Here is a 14,954-nt window from a genome sequence, read left to right on the forward strand (position 1 = left end):
TCAACATAATTGAAAATGTAAAAATTACTGTTACAAATTAGCTTAGTTGATTATTAGTGACCTAGAAATATTGAATAATCGCATAGGTTTGTTTTTCATTCATTTTATTATATTAAAACTTTATTTACAGGTTAAAATTAAATTTCATTCTCATTTTGACAATGTGGAATCAGACTGGGGACCCCATTATACAGTCATGCATGCATAAACTGACCGTTAATGCTTTTATTTAATGCCATTTATTATGGTCAGTGCTTATGGAGTTTACAGCATCCCTACAGCGCATTACGTTTACCTAGCAAAACAAAGCAAGAAGAAAAACAGGTAAAGCATTGAACCCTTAAATAAATCAGTAATGTGAAGGCAATTGCGAACAGCATCCTTCGTTGTGTCCTGCTGCAAATGAGTCTATATGGTGATTTATGTGTGTCCATATAATCTTTACTTTCATTGTTGTATAGAAACACTTGCTTCAATGCAACAATGAACCAAGTCCAGCTATTGTTATAAGGGAATATTTAACTGTAATTGATGGGTAGTCAACAGTCTTTTCACTTTTACAGTCATTTGTGCGATACATTGTTCATTAATGGAGATTGGAGGTAGGGTTGTTCATCCATTAGAATAAAAGGTAGTAGAGCCAGTAGAAAATATTGACGAGGAGAAAAACCATGGGGAAAAATACACGTGCATGTCTGTCAATGTTGTTAGGATTCTCGACACTCATCATGGATGCTGCTCGGCGAGACATTTGCTTTACGGAGGACAAACCGCATCCCTTCTCTTTCTTCTTGTCTGTGGCTTCATTTCCTTCGCATGTCACGGATTGCTCAGGCGTCTCCTGCTGAGTGGATTCTTCTGTCTGCATCTTTTTGGGTGGAGTTGAATTTGCCAAGTGAGTCGTACCATTTGACTCCTCGAATTCTTTGAGTAGTTCCTGTGAAAATGTAATGTAAAAATGAAAAAATATAATAGGTTGTAAAAATGTGTCATTTTAACCACTTTCCAGAGAGTTCTCACCCTTTGCACATCTACAATGGTGTGGTGCTGCATGGTGCAGAAATGAGCGCAGGCATATTCCAGCAGAGCACCAAAGATGAAGGTGAAACAGATGCCTAGATAGACGTCGATAGCTTTAATGAAGCAGTTGGCATTGGGAAGTGAGGTCCTGGCACCCATCATCAGTGTGGTCATGGTAAGAACAGTGGTCACTCCTGTCAAATAAATGGATTTGACAGAGAATATTTAGTTTATTTGATCTAGAAATGTTTTTTAGCATATGTTTTGAAGAGTAATGTGCTCTTGGAATCACTGGCCGATGCAGGTGCGAGCTGGAACAGAGGACTGACTGATCCAGAAAGACACCCATGACAGAACCACCAGCAATGTTGAGGGCACATACGTCTCCAGAATGAAGAACAGTACATTTCTACGTAAAGAGAAGTGCAGAACTAGCTTCGGGTAAAAACCTGCAACAGATCCAGAATACTGCAGGTGATTCATTGTAAAATAAAAAAAAATGTGTGCAATTTTCACAAAAAAGTACTATAAGAATGCTACATTAAAAATAGTTCATTGATTAACTGTAAGATATCTTATCATATACAATGAAAATTGTAAATGGTTTAAAATTGCAATATATATATACATTTTTCCATTTAATATATATATATATATATATATATATATATATATATATACAGTAGTCAACATTTGAAGTCGATCGTTTTGATCCACTTCAAATGTTGACTATTGTACATATGAATGACACATATTTATTTAAATAATTTTTCTTTTCATTTTGTTATCAGTAATGGACATTACTGTTTTGTGGGTAACACTTTAAGGTTCATTAGTTAACATTAATTCATTAACTAATATAAACTAATAAAGAGCAATACATTTGTTACATGATCTATTCATCTTTTTTAATTGATTAATATTAACAGACAAAGCATTGGATTGTAATAATATATTAGTAAATGCTGCAGTTAATATGAACTGATATTAATAAATGCTTTACAAGTGTTTTTCATTATTAGTACGTTAACTAATATAGTAACAAATGTTAACAAATGCAACCCTATTGTAAAGTGTTACTGTTTTGTGTTATGCCTATGTTTAATTGCTTCCCGTTTTACCACCTGTATTATCATGTGGTTTTTGGTACATTATAATGTAAAATTCTGATTTTGTTAATTGTAGGAGATTAGTAATATTAACATTATATCACTTTAAACGTGTGATTATAAGTTGTAAAATATACAGGCACCGACATGCCATCCTGTATTAGCTGACCTTTTTTTTTTTTTTTACAGTAAATTTAACAAAGTTTTATTATTTCTTCTAGCAGCAAAAGTTATGAACACCAAAGTTATGAATTTGATTACTATGAAACATACGCAGTGATTAAATGTACAGTGAGACCAAGAAGTATTGTGAATTTTAGTCCATTAAAAAACTAACTAGCATCTGCAGAAAAATATGCTACACAATTGTTTGTTTTATAAGTCTAAACCTTAAATCTCTTTTTGTGGAATAGTTGTGCTTGTGGTGCTTGTGCTAGATTCTTTGAAATGTCATTTGGATGTTCTTTTGTTATCTAATGCAATGGCATTCATGCATCTTTTAAGTCTGGCTTAAGTGTCCAAATTATTTTTGGGGATTTTGTAAACCATGATTGCGCTGTAAGCAGCTTAGAAGGAAGACGTCTGCCAAATGCGTAAATATTAATGTAGAATGTGGCTGAAAGACCAAGATTGACTGGTATTTTTAGTCAAATAAAATGTAAAAGTGAGCAAAACATTCACAATAAAATTTGATGTTTTTACCTGTTTCATACACAGCTTCAGATACGGTTGTGTAGTAGCTCTCCACACTGTACTGGGCCAGACGCAGTGTATCTAACCCCTTCACTGAGTCATTCCCTCGGGTCCAGTAAAACACCACATCCTGTAAATTATAGCCCCCTGAACATGCATGCATGCACACACATACAGGTTTAAGGGTCGGTACAGCCTGCTCTTGAATAATCAATAAAATAAGTAAAAGCCATACGCATTTGTTTTGTTTGAGTGACAACACTTACAGCTTTCTAATTGCAAAGTACACTCTTGTCTATCCATAGGATACTTGGTGAGGTCCATGTTGCAGGCGATGGTTGCTGTTATGCTGCGGAGAAAAGGAGGAATATTGATTGAACCATTTCAGTGGGAAGGTTCCCCAGATGCACATGCATCTGCCTGGAGTAGCTGTTCAGCCTTTGGTAAGAAGTTGTAAATTCATAGTCAGTGTTTACCGAAGAGCATAGAGCACAGTGCCGTTGCTGAAGATGCGGATCAAACGGTTCTCCACAGTTACATCATGGAGGAAAGAACGCTTAGAATCAGGGATGAACGTATCGGGGATCCACAGCAAAGAAACCAGCCGCCCATCCAGACTCAGACTTTCATTTCCAGGGAATACCAGGCGGGAATCTTGCCATCGCTGTCTTAGGAAGATAGTGGCTGTGTAGTCCTGAAAGTGCATGAACAAAATTGATCAGAATCTTTTATAAACTTAAGTTTATAAACGTAAATAGTACCATGTTAATTTCAGAGATGGCATCAATGCTGGCAATATCCAAACTCATTCCAATTTCAACAGGCCCATCTGTGGAAACAAAGAAATGTGTTTTTCTTATTAGGTTTTAATTATTTAAATAACTGTATGTGTTTTTAATTGTCTATCTATATTTAATTAGCCTCACGGTTAAAGTTTGGCCTTAGGTATCGATTGTAGCCTTTCATCAGCCTCTGTATGGTGGGCTGCAGTTGCGAATCATTCCACTCGGCGTAATGATTCCCATAAAACCCTCTTTCACTGGGAGACAGGGAGAAATGGTAACAATGTGGATGTCCAGTGATTCTTAGTCTCAGTGCATCAGATGTTTATCTCTTTACTCACCCGTTTGTAATCAACAGAAATAGACTCATCCAGAACAGAAGATAGAGCAGCATTCTGCGATAATGTGATACAGACGAGCAGTGGCTGAGAAGAGGATTTAAGAAAAACATTTAGTTAAAATCGTCCCCATCAAGGACGGATTACGGTTCTACGACACCCCGGGCACCAGCTGCTCTGATAGTCCTACTGTATATCTTGACACCCCACACACACTTTTTTCAGAGGGATTATACTAATTAGAGAATATGTTTTTGTAATTTCACTTTTGTATTCTACATTTGTCGAAATGTCTTAGACTTCTGGACTTATTTTTTTCATTTATTTCTTTTTAATCAAAATTATGCTTGTAAAACTAAGAACTGTAGCTTTAATTCTCATTTAGTTTAAGTGATAGTTCACCCAAAAATTGTGTCATGTTACTTAAACCTGTATAATTTTTTTTCTTCTGTCGAACATAAAATAAGATTGTTGGTTGGTTGGTTGCAGGTGCTGGTCCCAACCAATGTACATAGTACTAAAAAATGAATAAATACTATAGATGTCAATGGGGACCTGAAAATATTTGGTTGCCCACATTCTTGAAAATATGTTCTTTTATGTCCAGCAGAAGAAAGTCTAGGAAATGAAAAGTTGCATAAATTAGCAAACTATTTATTCCACAATAGTTAATTAAATTATTAAAGCATATTTTTAAACAAATATTTCCATGAAAAAATGTTTCTATTATAGAATTTCCATGACTTTTCTAGGCCTGGTAAACACAATTTTTAAATTCCTTGATATTACCAGATTTTCAGAGATCATAGAAACCCTGTCTTGCAGTATCTTTTTGCAGTATTAATACAATAATATATCATTGTTAATTCTATTAATACACTGCTGAATGCCAATATAATTAGTTAATTGGGCACATACAAGTTTGTCTAATATTAATTGCATTGTTTCCAGGTGTCTCTCAGCTCAAGGTCCTAGGGAATTGGTCTTTCTTGACCCTCCGAAGTACCCATAAACCATGCAAACTTAATGTCCCAGAATTACACCACTAGATGGCAGCAGTCCTCTCTGCCCACACACAACTGCACCACCAACAGCTTTTCATTAATGTACCATTTTATTGAATGCACAACTTCCCAGTCACTCTTTCTCTTTACTTTAAGCTTATGGAGCTGATTGCTTTGCCTCAAGACAGGTTATTGGTTATTGTCATGGGACCTGAACAAGAAGCAGTCCGTAATGAAAGGCGCTGGACCATTTTACCACAGATCAGCCCCCACCAACCGTTTCTCTCTCTCTTTCTCTCTGTTTCCTTTTATTCCAAGTCTCTCTCTCCCCCTCTCTTTTTCTCAATGGATTCTTGTAGATTAGAGCAATCTTTCAAAATGTCAGGGCACTTCTATTTCTAAATTAGTCGCATAAAACAGTCCTTTTGCACCCTGAGGTGTTACAGAGTACAAACCTTGAGATTATCATGTGTCAGCAATTTCACATACATGTTTTTAAATATATGTATTTTTAATATATTTTCCAGTTTTTACACAAGCTCTCACTATTGCACTAATCTAAAATCACATAATGAATTATCAATACAAAATCTATCACATATATTCTCCAGAATGTAAACAGTGTTCCATCTTCTTGTAGGCATGCCACTCATCTCATCATTCCTACTACATTTTCTTTCTAAATTCCATCTTCCCATTCTTTAATTATTCCTCTCCTCCTCCACCACCTCCCTCCATCCATCAGCTGCCCTCATCTCTGTCATGCCGCATGAACATCTCAATGACAGCAGTTACCTGTGGAGATCTGAGATGCAGATCATTGTGGCTTTACCCTTCACTCTTCTTGGTCTCTTTCTCTCTTAGTGTTCCAGCAAAATGTATCCAGGTGTTCTCAATCCTTTTCTCTGTCTCCTGTTTTTCTTGGGTCTTCTATGTCTTATCTAAATATCTTATTGTTTCTTGCTCTCTCAGCACGCAGTGTGTTTCCTCCGTCCAAGCATCTCTTCCCTCACACTTGTCACTTGACTGACTCAGAGAATAACCCCTCTCTGCGTCCCCATTCCCCCAGCCTCACCCCAAGTGTCTCTCTCCCTCCCCCTCTCCCTCTCTCTCTCTCTCTCTCTCTCTCTCTTGTATGTGTGCACAGCTGTGTTAGATGCCTTTCATGGCACCTGTAGTTTTATAGATGAATCTCTCTCATTGCTCGGCTCCCTATAAATCAATGTCATTAAAAATCTCATGTGTCTTGTGACATACTGCATTCTTCCAATCTCTCTTCCTTTCACTCAACTGCCCCCCTTCCAATTTCAATCTCAATGCTGATTTGTTCCTTGTTGTAAATTCACGTCCCATTTTGCATCAGTGTCTTTCATCTCTATTGTTTCCAATATCCCTATCATTTTTGTCACATCTGTTACTTTTGAAGCTTCTGAGAGACGATCTATGTCATTTTATTTCCCCGTTTTTCTGTGTCTGTCTCTTGTCACGCTATTTTCTCCCCATCTTTTCATCCTAGTTATCCGTATGTTCTTTTCGGATTCCTTGGGGGAGAGTGTTTGTCATTCCACCACAGGGATTTTCACTGCTTTTTTGATTGCCAACTCTTCCTTTGGCTAACACATTACTAAAGGTCAAAGCCTGGACCACATGGAATTTGTGCAATAGAAAAAAGTTCCACAGATTTGGAACGCAAGCTATTTACAATGATTACAGTGACACTTTCCATGCACCTTGGTTGTGCATTGGCTAATTGGATTTTCATTGCACATACCACAAAATATCATTTTTATCTCTCCAGAATCTATTTTAAATATATGCTAAATTTATTTTGTAAACAGTGTTTGCTTAATGAAATATATTTTTAAAATTGATAATAAACTGATTTTAAAATTTCAGATGCCAAAATAAATTACAAAATGTATCTCAAGGGGCAAGAATGTACATTTACAATCATAAAATACATTTTGGGTAAATGCAATATATTTTGGACACACACACACACACACACATATAAATGTATGTGTGTATATATATATATATATATATATATATATATATATATATCTTGACAAGTTTATTTCCACTAACTCCACCCACTTCTGTTCAGATGTTTTGCCTTTAGCATAAAAAGCATATCATTTTAATTAAAAACTGTGTGAATAGCAACTACCACTGTTTGCATTTAGTGAAAACAATGTTATTTATTGTTATTAATACTTGGTACAAATAGTAGGCTGTATCTACTATTTACACCCAGTGTAAGTTGCTGCCATAAATGAATCAAAGCTGATTGTTATTCAGTAGAATCATTAACTAAAAACAACAGATTCTATCTGGGCTTGCTTATGGCTTCATTATTTAGCACTATGACCTATGTAAAAAACAAACCTTGGGTTACTTCTCAGGGTACATTTCTTTACAACTAACATATCGATTTGACAGCAGTCTTTTTTTTTCTGTCCATCCATGTCTTTTCGCTTTTTGTTCTGCAGTCTTCCATTTATATTTTTGTCAGATGGAAAGCTGCCAGAGAGGGACAGTGGACCTGCTTTAATCATACCCCTGCGGATTGACCCGCTCTCCATAATTGAAGCGGACTCCTCTCAGCATCCTCAGGCTTTAAGCCCACACAACATTGTAAACAGAGGCGCTGGATTCAAACCGACGGCTAAATGAATGTTTGACAGCAGAGAGACACACTGGTGATGCCTCAGTAAGCTCAATTATATAACCTCTGCTCTCTGGCTCCAGGAAAGCCTTGTTTCCTTCTTGGATTAATGTTTATCTTCTGGTGCAAATCAGAAGGAAAACTTTTCAAATGACGCCTCCACAGCTTCGAAACACCGATGCCATTGTTTTTGCGAGGCCTGTTTACAAAGCTCCCAGCTTCTGCTAGCTTATTTGCAAGGATAATAGCGCTCGGCTCCAAGAGGCACCAGGTGTGCCCTAGATGAAGGAATGGCCTGTCATCCTCCCCTTTAGACTTGTAGACATCAGGCTCTGACTGGTGATCTACTGAGTGCCAGCAGAACAGCTTAGACCAGCTTGTTGTCTGAGACAGTGACTTATGCCTGAATCGAACCGAGAGCAAGAGAGGTTTATGGTAGAAAATCAGATGACCTCCACCAATCATCTCAGCATGTGAATAGCTATTTCCTCCATCCTTTGTTCCATCACAATCCACTTGATAGATTATCAACACTCCTGCTTCCTTTTTTCCCTCCTCCACCACTGATTTCAGGTTGTCTTTCATTCATGTTACCTTCATCTGTCCTCTTTCCATTATTGCGAAGACCTTCACATGCTGCCCGGTCTTGTAATTGTCTCCTCTCTATCCGCTTTAGTAGATCACTCAGACAGTTTTATACTTACAGATCTGTGTGGCAGTGCAGCTCATATATTGAAATGACTTCATATGTGCCTCATGAATGTTTGACATCTCATGACTTACATTCATTCAGGTAAATGTGCCAGCTTGCCAGTTACATGCAGGTTACTGTTATATATCAGCTCAGCCAGTCTGAGTACTTGCACAGTTCTTTCTATATTTATACTTTATACTGCCCTACAGTGATCTTGCCATAGAAGAGTTTTTAAAGGGACAGTTCGGTCAAAAATCTGTAATTTCGTTCCAAATCTGTACAACTTACTTTCTTCTTCAAAACACAAAAGAAAATATTTTGAAGAATGGTGGAAACTAAACAGTTCTAATGATTATTAGCTTACATTATTGAGAGAGAGAAAACATTTTCTTTTAGTTTCCACAGAGGTAAGAAAATTATAGGTTTGGAACAACGGGGTGAGAAAATGATGACACAAATACATTTTCATTCTCTAGTTCTTTAGAAAATCATCTACAATATGTACTGATGCTTTTTAAAGAACCCAATATTATGATCTTAAAAACCTATAACAAAACATTAAATCTTCAAAAAACCATGCAAAATGGTTTTTATTAAAAATCTTAAGAACCATAATTGTATCTTTCTGTCCTCTTCCATTTAACAGACTTAATTCTCACTCACTCATGCAAAAATTGCTGTACCCACCTTTTTTAGTTTCTCAGTTCAGTCTTGAGTCCGGTTGTGAACGGTAAAGGTGAGCCTGTTATGAGGATGAGCAGATGCTGTGCCTGTCTCCCTCTCTCTATGTTCTCACTCTCTCTCTTTCTCTATTTTTTATTACTCTGTCGGTCTCATTTACCCTCTCGCGGGCAGGATGTACTCCAGTGTTCTGTTTTCAGCAAGGAAAGAGCATTTCTTGTCTTTTTGCCAACCGTAGGGATGATGTGGATGAGCACATGGCATTAACACGGCTTGGTCTATGCCACACTGGACCTTGTGGGCACTGAACCAAAAATGGTTTATATGATATTTCTCATATTAAAAACAGTCAGATCATCAGCTCTGTGACATTTTTGCCCATTTTATCTTATGATCTGCAGGGAAAAAGAAATAAAATATGATAATCTAGAGGTTAGTAATCTTCTTACATCCACTGGAATTTTATAAAAACAGTCCGCTGAGACATGGCTGCTAAAAGTGGTGAGGAAGGGTGAGCTATTTACTAAATATTTTATGTTTAGATGTCAATTTCAACTATGTAACTGACTCTTTTCTTTCCTTTTATAACAGGCGACATATATCCAGAATAAATAAACAATAAACCGGAATCAGCGGCACTCAGGGTGACCAAAGAACTGAACTGGCCAATCAGGAAGATGATGAAGAAACCACTCCCACATCCACCTTCAGTGAGGAGAGGCAAGTGGGATTTTGCATCAGTGTAAACAAACAACCTCTTCTCTTTTTTAATATTCATCTCTGGACATGTCTATGTTACTCATTTCCCCGGAGAGGTTTTTCTCCATTATCCTTTCCTTCTCTGTGCTCATATCATTTCTTTTTTTTTCATTTCTGTCATGTGCCTTAATATGTAACCTAAAAGGATACAATTTAAACCAAATCAATTTAAGCGTAGTATGCAGAAGATTGCAAATGCACACACTCTAAACTCTTAAAACCTCTTCAGACTTTTTTCAGCTGTGGCATGTGCTGAAAGACTGTCAATGCCATAGTTCCTTTGACAGCAAGTAATGCCAAAGGAAAAGGAATTTGCTTACAGAGATAGAAATTAATAAAATATCGGCAAATAAAGAGGTGAGAAAATGAGGGCTGTGTGATTTCAGTACCAGTGCGCTGGAAGTGTATGTGTGTGTGTGTGTGTTAAGCAGCTGGAATAGCATGAGTACAGCAGGGCTCTACCTTGGGCACACTATTGACACATTCATTAGTGCTGCATAGGAGATGCATGCACAGTATGTCTCATTTATCTCTCTCTCTAGTGAACAATTTAATTGACCGACACAGAGAAAAGCTTAAAGGGTTAGCTCACCCAAAAATTAAAATTAGTTGGACTGTTGAACAAAAACACCCACCTACTCCCATTCTAACGCTTGGAAGAGCCAGGATAATTTTTAATATAACTCCGGATTCGTCTGAATGAAGACAGTCATATACACCTAGGATGCTTTGAGGGTGATTAAAACATGGGCCAATTTTCATTTTTGGGTGAACTAACCGTTTAAATTTCAGAACGTGCAAGTGAACTGCAATTTTTCTCCTATTAGCAATATGATTTTAATATAGAGAGAGATAAATATACACATAGGAAGCCCATTATAAAGAAATGTTACATAAAAAAACATATGCCACGAAATAACAACAAAACTTTTATGTATGTATGTATGTATAAAACAAATTAATGATACCCTTTGTATATATTTTATATATTTATATACTTTATAACAGGTGTGCTTTGTTTTTCCTTGGAATCATTTTGTAAATTACTTATGAATTAATTACTCATCAACTTAATGTGTTTATAATCTGCTTTTTTTAATGCAGTGCAACCACCTGCATACTAATGCACCCCCCCCATCCCTCCCTTTCAAGCAGACCAGCTTCATTTACTTGTTTTTCTGCCCTGTACACATCTGTATTCTCCATAAACTAGCTCCAGAGAGCATCTCTTAGGCTGTACGCTACAGGCCAGGTCACTGGAGTAAGAGACAGTAGCCTGGCAACCACAAATTAAGGTTAAAAGAACATAATCTCGTCCATTTTGTTGACAGTTTAATCTATTATTTTCTCCCTGGTGGAATACTGTAATTCTCCAGGTCTCTCTCTTGTGCTGTTTCAGTTCCTAGCAAATCCTTTCCATTTGTAATGGTTTATGTTGCATTACCCATGACTAATGACTAATGCTGCAAAACTCAATAGCAGTATAATGAGGGAGTGTACTGCTTCCCTAGCACTTGCAGTGTGGTCTTGGGTTTGTTAAGACCCCCTATTTTTGACTTAGCTATGTTATTCAATTATACAGTGTATTTAACCTTGCTCTTGTTAAAAACCAATAACACTCACATTTTTATTAGATGTGCACGTTTGTTGTCATTAATAATTCTAAACCTTTAAATACTTATATGAAGTGAAGTGAAGTGAAGTGACATTCAGCCAAGTATGGTGACCCATACTCAGAATTCGTGCTCTGCATTTAACCCATCCAACGTGCACACACAGCAGTGAACACACACACACACCGTGAACATACACCCGGAGCAGTGGGCAGCCATGCTGCAGCGCCCGGGGAGCAGTTGGGGGTTCGGTGTCTTGCTCAAGGGCACCTCAGTCGTGGTATTGAGGGTGGAGAGAGCGCTGGACATTCACTCCCCCCACCTACAATTCCTGCCGGCCGGAGACTCAAACCCGCAACCTTCGGATTACAAGTGCGACTCTCTAACCATTAGGTTACGACTTCCACGACTTCCCCAATATACATTTTTAAGCATTTTTTACTCATGTTTTATCTGTATATTCAGCTTCTTTCTGAGAAATTACAGATTAGTGATTATATAAAGTAATAATGCAAATAATAAACAATAATCTTACAGTGATATTAGTTGCCGTGTATGAAAAACACTTTTTTTTCCAGGAAGTTATATTTAGTTTATTTTATTATCAGTCACGTTGCATATCTAATGTAAATCACCATCATGAGTGTAATGAAGGAAGAGTGCTCAGAGACAGCCCGACAGTATGAATCTGTTGGACATCTCCAGTAGGAAAAGCACACCATTTATTTCCATAGGAAAATCTTTTTCAGCCCCACTGTGGAGGCATGTTGGTATATGTTGATGAATGCTGTATGTGGGGGCCACATCTTACCTTAGGCTAAATAAGTGCAGTAGAGTGAGGATACCAGCCTGATCAGCATGCATCAGTGCATACATGCTTCTGGACTCACAACGTTGTTAGATAATTTAAAGGTCAACGGGCATGGGTGAAGACGTAGCATGTAAGAAGGTGTCTTTAATAAGTGTAAAATTATATTTACATCAATATGTTCCACATTTTATTTTATTATTTTATGTAGTAAAAGCAATAAATGTTTAGTATTTTCCCATTCAGATGGTTTTCACACACAATACTTCGTTAAATAGCAAATTAGAATGAATAAGAGTTCTGTTTCTAAAATTTTACTGTCTTAAGTTTATCCCTCTTAATCAATACGTTAGACTTTTCCCTTCTAACTTGATGGATTAATTTAATTCAAATTCATGCAAAGGGGTTTAAATCCTAGATTTATGGTCCAGTGAATCCTAACATCATTTACTTTTTTCCATAGAATAGGCCTATTGATTCCGCAAAAATCATTCTGATTTCTTTAGTATTTTGATCTTCTTTATGTGCTTGTCAGAGCCAAGATTCAAGCATTGTGTCCGAAAACGCCTCCATACCTACTATTTGTGGGAACAGCCATTTGTTTTGGTGTCTAAAACCATGGTGGACATTATCGAGTGCACTTATTCAATCCCATACTGCAGCGCAATAACGATTGTGTATTACTGTAGTTTGTTTAGCTAGTGCTAGAGAATACCCATGAATGCTCACACGTTTTTATTTACTCCTTCGAGTAGACTATATTTGTGGACTAAAGCAGTGAAGAATGGATTACGATATGGGGTATGATTCTAGATACAGCCAAGGGTTGGCTGGTTAGCTGACACACATTGTTTATGCACCATTTATTCACATATTCACAGAGACAAAATAATAATAATAATAATTTAGTCAGGAAATACTAAGTTTGTTTCCCACTTTGCTAAACATTATTTTATTTGACCCCATCCTCTTCTGAGCAATTAGTGAATTACACTGCACTCTTTTAACCACTAGGGGGAGTGGTAGACATACAACCAGGATATCACACTGACTGCTGTATGTCTCACTTCAAACCAGCTGCAGTGATCAGATCAGATGATTAGATGAATATCAGGGTTTGGAGTCCCAACATCAACCATAAGCCTGGTACTCAAGGATGTGGTCAAGGCATCTGTGGGACATTGTATTTGCTTACGAAACATCTCAGCTGTTAGCTGTTGAAACTAATAAACAGCCATGATGTTTGAAACCAGCAGCCAGCAGAGTTGGGGCCAAATGCCTCTTAACACTCAAGAAGTTTTGTTTTTGTCATGTTGACATGTCAAATATTTTAGGGGGAAATAGCACTGAACAGTCCATTAGACTAAAGTGTTTGTTGTCTCTCAACACTATTTTCACTAAATATTCTATATAAGCCCTGGCACATGTCAGTTCATTTAGTGCACTGTGCTTCCCAGATATACAGAGGCTAGTATCTGAAACAATCCTAAAGAATGAATGATGTCATGTTGGGATGGAATTTGACTTTGGACCATAGATGTGGACATGGAATAATTGTTGTCTCCTGTTTACATTTTTCCTCCTCTCGATGAACATCTTGTTGAATGGATCATGGCTTGTTTCTCCTGTAATAATACGGACTTCTTTTCCCTTAAGGACCAAGAAGCTAAAAATGGTACCTTTTCTTGGCATGTGTGTTTTAAAAGGCTATTGTTTCTTCCTGATTTAGTCAGCGTTCTGATAATATGGATTGCTCGTCTTTCTTAGAATGATTGTCTGGGTAAATTCATGGAACAACGATTCAGTTTGAATCAAAGTAGTTGAATTGTATCGAATATATACAATTTAAGCTGAATTGTTATATACTTATATTAATGTCTACTGTCTATAATGGTAAATGTTTCCGAATGTAGTCTCTTCTATTTATATTAAATGCATTATTAAAGCACTTGTCCTATGTGTTTTAAAAAGCTTTTGGACGTTCCAATCTTTAGATGCTGTACTATTTTATATAGCGTTGTGGGAATGTGTGTGTGAGAGAGAGAGAGCAAGTAGAAATTAGTATTTAAGTGGCATTCACATTGAATCAGGTCAAAAGTACATTAATGTGACTTTGTAGGAGAAGGTTAGCTGTGCTTATGTGTGCCAATAATTCAAGGACGGCCTCTTTATCCTTTGTCTCCTCATAGCATGCGTCTGAAGTGTGTGAGGCTATTTACACACAACAATAACCTGGAACTGGATGATCTTTCTTCTGCTCAATTCAGTGAATCAGAGTTTCATCTCCCTGCCTGACAACTTAACGTTGAGTTTACTAAACATTGCTAATCAGTCAATACTGTTTAGCTAATAACAGTGCAGCGCGTGGTTGCTATTTTGGTTTTGGCGTTATAGAAGTTGGCAGCAGGGTGCATTGCCCTTTAGGGGGTTTAGTCTCATCCAGTGTTCCCCGTTTAAAATGCAGTGTATTAACACAGACAAATCAACGGCCTTAAAGCTTTGAGCTTATCGGTTCTGTCATCACCTTTTAACAGTTCAATTTCAGTTCATGCCCCTTCCCCCGAAACATGTCATGGTCCTGATGGATTTGTTCATGTCTGTTTAGAGTTTACTCTATCAACACTGAACAGAACCAGCTGGAATGCACCCGACTTAATCTCATCCTTGTCATAACCCTCTCCCACACTAACACTGCAAAGTAATACTATGAATTTTAGACTATTTTTGGTTGTTCTAAGGATGGTTTTAAGAATGAATAAGCATATTTGGTATCAGGATTGATCTA

The 14,954-nt window shown here is 37.1% G+C and overlaps 1 protein-coding gene across 1 annotated transcript; it reads right to left on the bottom strand.

Moving 5' to 3' along the window:
• Nucleotides 1-96: 96 nt before the first annotated feature.
• LOC306853273 (gamma-aminobutyric acid receptor subunit pi-like) lies at nt 97-9,292 on the bottom strand. The gene is made up of 10 exons (XM_079390557.1): nt 8,996-9,292; nt 3,946-4,029; nt 3,749-3,861; nt 3,584-3,651; nt 3,299-3,516; nt 3,089-3,171; nt 2,832-2,969; nt 1,317-1,469; nt 1,021-1,214; nt 97-937 (listed from the first exon to the last, which is right to left on the bottom strand). The coding sequence occupies exons 2-10, from the start codon at nt 3,996-3,998 to the stop codon at nt 620-622; spliced, it is 1,338 nt and encodes a 445-aa protein (XP_079246683.1). The 5' UTR covers nt 3,999-4,029; nt 8,996-9,292; the 3' UTR covers nt 97-619.
• Between the last annotated feature and the right edge of the window lie 5,662 nt (nt 9,293-14,954).

This window comes from Barbus barbus (genome assembly GCF_936440315.1).
Source record: "Barbus barbus genome assembly, chromosome: 33".
Lineage (NCBI taxonomy): Eukaryota > Metazoa > Chordata > Actinopteri > Cypriniformes > Cyprinidae > Barbus > Barbus barbus.